An 8,511-nucleotide genomic window follows, 5' to 3' on the forward strand; every position below is an offset into this window, starting at 1 on the left:
GCAACACGTATGTTTTAAAACTTTGTACATTTCCCAGTCGTGTCAAGGTAAAAATCACCAGGAACCGCAACGGACACTCAAAGAGTGAAAAATGTTCACATTTTGGAATATTTAGCGTTGTAAATCGACCATATTTCAAACTCTTCCTGATAACGCATTAAGTCAACGGTTCCTCGCGTAACCAAACACCGCGTAACACAACACGTGATGCTTTCATCAATAATTAAATGAATAGGTGTCCGAGAATTTGTCTTTCGTCTTTCTCGAGCGAGCTTGGGACGCCTATGCTCAAAGTCCCTAACTGCGAGAGCAACAACAACCTCAAGAAACCTCACCTAAGCACATTGGGGTTGTAAGATTGTATGTAAACGCGTTTTATTTTTAGACCACGGCTAGGCGGGTTACCTCACCTACCTGAGGTCCCCCACCTCCATGTAAGTAGGCCCTAATGGTTAGCCCTGGTACGGACAGAGTCCAAAGATTTCATGATAAATCAAACAAAACAACTGTTAAAGAAATTGTCAAAATACATGAATCAATGATGTAACTATCGTTTCCCTTTACAAAAGCTGTAAAATGCATCTATGAGTTTGCTTTATACGTTGTGCGAGATTAAAAGCCAAAATGTAACCCACTGCCAGTTTGTCGTTTTAAGCCCTGACCTCACTAATACATTTTCAAAAGTCTCCTTTGTCTTCTAAGCGAAAGTGAAGAAAAATTTGTCGCTCACACTAGCTTCGTCGCACCGTCTTCACCAAAACGGACTAAAACGATGAAACGAGTGGGACCTGGAATTCCGCATGCGTGAGAGCAATCATATCAGTTCATTTTTTTGACACTAAATGACACTAAAACAGAGTGTTTTAAAACGATGCGTTTTCAAAAGAATCCTTTTTTGAAATCGTTCTAGAAAGTCTCCGTTTTCATCAACGTTTTCGGGCGTTTTAGTGTGAATGACCGGCGAAAACGCACCAGAAGTATACATTTTCAAACAAAAAGGCAGTAGTGTGGAACGTACCTTAAACAAAATTAACTTTTATAAGATTTAAAGCGATCAATATGTTTAATATTATCAATAGAAAATGATTCAATTCCAAGTGAGGGAATAAGTGAGCTGTTTGTGATTGTCCCATGCGTACAAAAGCTTTTCTTTGGGATTATAGTCTACCATAGAATTGTATCCATACTGGTTCGTGAACTGTATATTGGGGTTCCACTGATTACCAGTCGTTGTGTCATAGGCAAAGTTGATGGTTGTGGGATTACTATGATAACCGTCGATGCAGTAGATCACTCCACAAGCTATGAAGGCATTACCCATCAAGTTCATACGTTCTGCGATAACAACCAACACAAAGAAATAACTTGTAAAATCAGTTGGCTCTCCTCTGTACTTCGAAATAACTTCGATAGAAAAGAAGTCAATTTCTCAGCAAAATGGAATAGAAAGTGAAAAAATCCTGAGCATCCTTTTAAGTGCCTTGATTTTGATAATAGTTTCAATTAAAATGAGGATTTAAGGGCGATGGTGAAGAAGCGGCGTGTAAAAAAATAATAATAATAAACGCGACCTAATAATAATAAACCTACATTGACTTTCGCTATAAATTATAACTGTAATCATGTTTCTTTTAAAAAGATAAAAGTCGCATCCCATGAAGGAATTATTACGAATTATGAATTACGTTGCCTTTGATCTCTAAAATGACTTACCTGTAGCCAAGTTGTAGTTGTTTACTATGACATCCCCTTCAATCTTGGAGGCGGACAGTCGACTGCCATTCCCTGTGTTGCCCCACAATACCCATAAACCATTTTCGTCTACTGCCAAGTCAACCCCACTGTATCCACCCCACATGTAGGTAATACTTCTTGGCGAGTATCCGCTTAAAGTGATATGGTTATCGATGTTGCTAGTGAGCAAATTATACTTTATGATGAACTGGCTATTTTCCCTGCAACAGAATGAGGAAATTTTCCAGAAATAGATTAGAAAATAAGCTGAAACATCTTGCACTAAATAATCACGGTAGTGGGCTGCCTATAATTGAGTAATTAAGTGAACTAGAAAAAAAATCGTTGGGTGAGCACGGCTGAGTGCTGAGGTAAATGCTATTGGTCGTAATTCATGATGAAATCTGTGAGATTCTTGTTTTAAATTGCCCAGTGATCGAGGAAAGAAAAGTCAAACAAGGAGAGTGGGCGCCAACGAATTCGTCTCCTACGTGTTTGACATGGAGCTTTAACATTTTAAATTCTCAAAAAGAATAAATAAATAACTGAAAACGAAAAAGTAAAGAAGGTAGGAAAAACCTATTGTAATAGAGGTGATTTCCATACACCACTGCCCCTGTTCCATCCCATTTGAAGGGCAGAGTGTAAGTCTTGCGGACCACTCCTGCTTTGAACTTGCTCAGGTTTTCAAATTCCTCAACTTTGTCATTTGAATAATAACTTTGCATGACGAATATTGTGTCGTTACCCATGACACCCAGAGGGTCTTTCATCCACACTCCTTGAGTGGGAGATTGATTGTGGTGAGTAACAGGATTGCCAACACTCTTTAAAGTCAAAGTACAGCCGACTGTGGACGGATTGACAAAATTCATCAATATTTGTAAACGTCAAAATGCGGCAAGAACACAGAAGTGGCACGCGGGATGCTGCCAGGTGCATCACTGATCTTCTTATCACAGTTTGAAATCTTCTGTGATCTAATATTGTACAGACACACCGCCGCATGGAATTGTTTTTGATTGATAAAAGAACAATGAAAGGTTGTTAATGGTGAGGTCATCTATGCGTCTGTCCTCCAATAGATCATAAGTAAGAACCAGTCAAAATGAGTATATAATTCAGCTTATCGTATAAATTTATTCTGATTATGACTGCAGGTAACTCGTCCATCAGAGGGCCACAATTAATAATGGAAATAGGACCGAGTGGAGTCCAATTTGGTCTGTAATCATACGACTGATTAACAAAATCAGAAGACCGCGAAGCGGGAGTCTGATTTGTTAATCACAAGTATGATTACAAACAGAATTGGACTACACGAAGTCAGGTTACGAATTAATCAATACTATGACAAAATTTGAGAAAGAAACTAGATATCGGTTATAAGCTTTCATAAAAGAGAAAACAACTGTTAACTCGGTGTAATGCGAGACAAAAGCGCGTGCACATGACGCGTTCTGTCCACTTACACAGGCATGACCTGTTAACTGTCCCCTTAAGTGATCCATCACACTTCCAATCACAAACATGACGCGTACACTATTAGAGCTCAATCGGACTGGCGATAATCAATGGAGAATTTCGTTATAGTTTTGATTATCACCAATATTATTACCCTTATGTTTCTGATCTTTTCTTCATTCTTCTTCATACGTGTAACAACTGTTACATGTAATTTATCATTGAAATATATACTGACCTTTTTCACATCGATTGCCTCGATAATTTAGTGGGCAAGTACAAGTGTAGCCATTGATATCATCTACGCATGTCCCACCATTAGTGCATGGGTTGCTCGCACACTCATCCACATCTGTCAAATAATCATGCATATCCACAAAATGAAAAACCATTATCTTAAACGAGTGGGCATGATATGCCTGACTTGCCCTTTGGTTCGTTCAGTATGTGTCATTTCTGTTGATGGTTTTGGAGGGTATTTTAGAGAAAATAAACATCTCTAGCAGTTGTTTATTTACTGATATATCTATCTGTCTATTCAAACATTAAGTATTTATTATGAGAAGTGCCATCATTAGGGCGCAGCACGAGTTAAAGTAAACAGCCCTATAAACTTCAACCTAGATATTTCCTTTTTTTTCTGTTGATCACTTCCCTACAGAAACCACCATCTCTACAATTTCAACCATAACTCTTTCAGTAGTCTGAACAATCTCTCCAGAGGTGATGAAAAGCTCTGACCTCATGTAACAAATACTACAAACCACTGATATAGTTATTGTTATGAGGCGCTTAGAAGTTCATGACACCCTTCTTCACCGATTGCCCCCCTAGACCTAATCAAATTACTCTATATCCTTACAAGTACAGACTTTTCCATCTCCACTGAAACCAGGTTTACAAGAACAACTGTACGAGCCATGAAGATTCTGACATGAAGCATTGACGGCACAGACAGGGACTGAAGCACTGCACTCGTCTGCATCTATATTCGGTAGGGGAAAATCGAAAAAAACATGAAGAATCAGCTTTTAGAAGAATGACTACTTCTATCAATGGATTGATTCATTTCTACTTGCTAAATGACTTCCCACAATCATCCTAGAAATAATTTCAAGCTAAATATGTCTTAAAGTTCCAAGTTAGGATAAAAAGGATGTTGCTGAAGTTTATGGGGACTCAATGGAACTATTGAGGATTTACTGTGTTTGCCAACTATAGAAAAGGTCACTCGCACGAATAGTGCAAAAAAGTATTCGTCAAGTAGTTACCTTCTGTGTCCATGTCGCAGTAAGCAATTACAGACTTATCTTTCACAACAGAATTAAGCCAATATTTCCCGCTAACCGCCTTTCCACCTTCACTTGCCTTGATTTCTTTACATGATTCAGCGGGCAACTCTGGAATGGAGCCCAAGGGGACTGAGAAAAGAAAGGTAAAAAGATCAACCTTTCTTTTCTGATTAAACTTCAACATTTTCCTTCAGAACTGTACATTTACCTCGTTCTCTATCTCGTTTGAAATAGTATCTGTTGGAATCCGGTACAAAATCCTCAGGTCTGGCCTCTTGGATCCTATTGCTGAACTCACAGGTGGATTGAGAGAGAACATAATTGAAACTTTGACACGCGACGTCTCTGTAACAGGCCTTTAAACACTCATGACCGAGAGATACGCTCATCGTTTTGTAAATGTGACTCTTCAACATCATGCCCTTGACAGAATATTCTGCCCCCGTCTTACATTCATGAGCACTTGTCTCATGTGAAGATTCGCAAAGCAACAGGAGAGCTGAGAGAAAAAGGAATAGCGCCATGGCAAAGCCTCTTTCCTTGATCTAACAACGACCTGAAATTATAGTAAAAAAATATAGATTGGTTTATCTTAATAATAACTTGATGAAATGAAAAAGCTCCAAATAAAGAACTCAGTTGTCACATTACGCATGGTCTGGCGGTCTTCGTGAAAACTTTACACAACCCACTCACTGAAATATTTCTTAAAATCAAATATGCTGTTTTTGAGCTTCTTTATTTCATAGCTCTTACCCTCTATGCATATTTTTCTGTAAAAATAAACTTCCCATAATGACAATTGTGAAGATAATTATAACGTTTTGTTTTATTGAAGACTTCAACGGAAATAAGCTGTTGTTTTAGCTGTCAATGTGAAGACAAAAAATTTTGCCCCCCTTCGTGAGACTTTGTTGATTTGCGATTATTATTCAGTTCCCAAATGAGGTTTTAAAAAGAACTGCTTTTTATTAAGACATTAAAGCCATTCTGTGTCCTGGCTACTTTATTTTTGTAAGCTTGTGGAAAAAATGAGATGATTTTACAATTGATAAAGACTGATTTTTGGCAGGCGCAACTGGTTATATTCAAGGTGGTTTGACATTATCATTTAGCTTATAATCTACTAGGCTTGTGTTCTCAAGAGCTATAGCAAAAACATCAAAACGTACCGTTTTATTTAAGATCATATGCTGCATTGCGTATAGACACCATGTCCCAAGTCTTCGTGATTACTATTAACTGCATAAGTGATTCGACTAAACAAAATCATATTTACAGTATCACGCGCGGGCTGTTTTCCTAGTGCCATGTATGAAAAGCAGCAAGTTCAAATCTGTACTTCTGTGGCAAATCCTTTGCGTCGACTTGAATGTTAAGTTTGTAATGTTGAGTCATAAAATCGCTACTCTCACCTGATATTTATTCGCAGGTCCTTTGAAACGACACTTCAAGCTTTTAATACTTTTCACGGTATTATTTAGTGACGAATAAGTTCGTTTTGGAATGGAACTCACAAGGGATTACTCACGAACAGGACGAAAGGCGTCAATCTCGAGAAACTAAGTGTATAATTTGCTAAGATACATAAGCAATGACGTAACGACCTTCCCTTCCACCAAGATCAGAATGCAAGAAGTATTTCAAAACAGTGGTGTGTCACTTCTAGCTGCCTAGTTCTGACAGTGCAGATGCATCTATCTCTTTGAGATAATTATTTACTTCGTCTAGATCATTTAATACGATTTCGACACTTTCAACTGGTTAATCCTATCATTTACATGAATAATTCAAAGCAACGAAAAAACTAATTAAACGTACCCTATAAAAATTTAATTACATGTTTGTAAGGTGTCATTCAGCAGTACTAAATTTTAGTGTATTAGAACAGTTTCCGTTTCTTAATAACCATCCTTTTCGTTTTGCAGCCCGATTAATTCTCTATTATCATAGCACTGCGTTATAATTATCAGAGTAGTTTTATGGACTCATTTTATACCTCATGCCAAGTTTAATTTATTTCGGTTCTATTTGTTCATAAGGGCGCCATTGAATAAAATTTTAATTACTTAGCTAGCGAAATAGCAGAGATAAGATTGAGAAAGCGCTTTGAAAACCCCTCGATCTGCTTATCTACCTTGATAAAAGTAATTACAATGGACTAGTCATCGACAAAATATTCAAACGTTAACGATAAATACTTTCACATTTCACTATGACTAAGCCAAAAGTCTCAAGCGTAATCCATATTGCAAAGGCTAATATCTGTGGTAGTGGTTTCAATAGGTTGTTTAATTATTGCCACATGATTGCAAAAACAGTTTTAAGCGGGTGATTATAAAAAATTAACCAAACTCAAATACGCGAGGAGAGCAAAATATCAGTTTCAATAACTCAAGCTACTCTTCTTGCGCTTTCTGGTATCACATTAGAAAGGAATACATGACTGATATAAATTTTTGTTCACTTTTTTTAACTCAAAAACCGAGTTATCTCGCGGATAGAATAGATTGCTTTCCTAAAATTGACATATTGGGTGATGTTTTCTTAAATGAATAAAAATTCAATTTTGACGCAGTATGCACTTCAGCTGAATTTATCAATTCCAAACTATTTAATTTAGTCACACTTCCAGAAAAATGTGTCCCTAGCTTGACGTACACATTTTGAAACAACTAAAGAGTTCTTGGTTTAAAAAATAATTGTGTATATTTATATATACATTTTTGTTTATTTATTTTTTTATGTACACACTCACTTATGACCTTACCTTAAATCATGCATTTTACAATTTAGAAATTAAAAAAAAACTGATATCTCGAAAGATTAAAATTTAAAGCAAGTTAGATTAAAACAAAAACAAAAACAAAAGAAAAATGACACACAAAAAAACAAAACATGAGCTTTAATTGCAACTGTTTTAACTGAGAGAAGAACAAGAGATCTCTCGATAAGCGCCATGTTACTCAGCTTGACAGACCTTGAACAACAATGGAATTCTAATTCCTTACAGGAACCTCAAAGGAGGGCATTTGCCAGTAATGCTAGAAATGCCATGCTGTCCAATCGCTAAAAGCTAGATTCCCACAACACAGGTATTGCAGAAAAATTAAAAAGGTGTCGCTGTCCTCCTGCACACATGAATGTGAGGCAATGAATCTGTATTGTTGATTTCGCGCAGTTCTGGATGCTGTTCCGTTAAAGACATCATTCTTGGGCAAATTCTGTCACTAAATCATTTCAAAAATATTTTCAAAGAAAGTTTGTTTCGCCTCAAACATTTTATTAGTTTGTTGTTGTTATTGTTGTTTTATTTTTTTCGTTTTTTTCGTATGTTCATTTGTCGTTATTTTCAAGGATATAAAACAGAATAATCAATAATTTTTTTGCCGTTCGAAGAAAACAAAGAAAACACCGATCAAGAAAAACCCAAACAAAACGAAAAGCCGGAAAGACTTGCTTTGTTCTACCCATGAGTCCCATAGGAATTGAAAACAAACTGCTCCTCTGATAAAGGGGGTAGGTTTCTAAAGAAACTGAGGTGCTGCGTCGGTGGGAGAGTATAGATGTAATTTAGTGTTAACAACTGAGTTGAAAATGTAAATTGGCCACCGCAAAGGGTAAATGACCAGTAGTAGGTGTTACGTACACATATAATGCATAATGCATAGTGCAGATTCATGATTGATGTCATGCGCTACCAACTTACACCGAAAAGCACATAAGATAAAAGAGTCATAATCTAGGTATCCCCGAGAACGATGGGGACAGTTAATTTCGATTTACGCGTCGAAAAAGTGCCTATCTAGGTTGAGTTTCACTCAGGTGAGAGACTGAAAATCGATGTAATTTTTAATCAGCATGTGCAGCTGAAACTACGTCTTGTCTTCTTCGGTGACCTTGCGTCCGTAAAATCATTTTAGATAGATGGTTCTCTGCCATCTATCTTGTTGTAGAAAGAAATTCGACCTTCGGAACCTGCAAATAAAAACATCCGTGTAACTCCTCTCAAGCTTAAAAA

The 8,511-nt window shown here is 37.0% G+C and overlaps 1 protein-coding gene across 1 annotated transcript; it reads right to left on the bottom strand.

The window, feature by feature from the left end:
- Positions 1-542: 542 nt before the first annotated feature.
- Positions 543-6,248, bottom strand: LOC113677386 (olfactomedin-like protein 2A). Its single transcript, XM_089192604.1, has 8 exons — positions 5,906-6,248; positions 4,699-5,046; positions 4,470-4,619; positions 4,061-4,183; positions 3,437-3,550; positions 2,314-2,584; positions 1,714-1,955; positions 543-1,335 (listed from the first exon to the last, which is right to left on the bottom strand). Exons 2-8 carry the CDS (start codon positions 5,012-5,014, stop codon positions 1,088-1,090), a joined length of 1,464 nt encoding a protein of 487 aa, XP_089048730.1. The 5' UTR covers positions 5,015-5,046; positions 5,906-6,248; the 3' UTR covers positions 543-1,087.
- Between the last annotated feature and the right edge of the window lie 2,263 nt (positions 6,249-8,511).

Source organism: Pocillopora damicornis, chromosome 13 (genome assembly GCF_964200805.1).
Source record: "Pocillopora damicornis chromosome 13, jaPocDami1.2, whole genome shotgun sequence".
In the NCBI taxonomy this organism is placed as follows: Eukaryota; Metazoa; Cnidaria; class Anthozoa; order Scleractinia; family Pocilloporidae; genus Pocillopora; species Pocillopora damicornis.

Bases quoted from the DNA above. Each gene is read 5' to 3' on its own strand.
- LOC113677386 (XM_089192604.1), bottom strand. From the start codon at position 5,014: ATGGCGCTATTCCTTTTTCTCTCAGCTCTCCTGTTGCTTTGCGAATCT. The intron at 4,184-4,469 runs GTAACTACTTGA...TACCGAATATAG, and splicing joins CTGCGACATGGACACAGAAG to ATGCAGACGAGTGCAGTGCT. The intron at 1,956-2,313 runs GTTTTTCCTACC...ATTCTGTTGCAG, and splicing joins AATCACCTCTATTACAATAG to GGAAAATAGCCAGTTCATCA.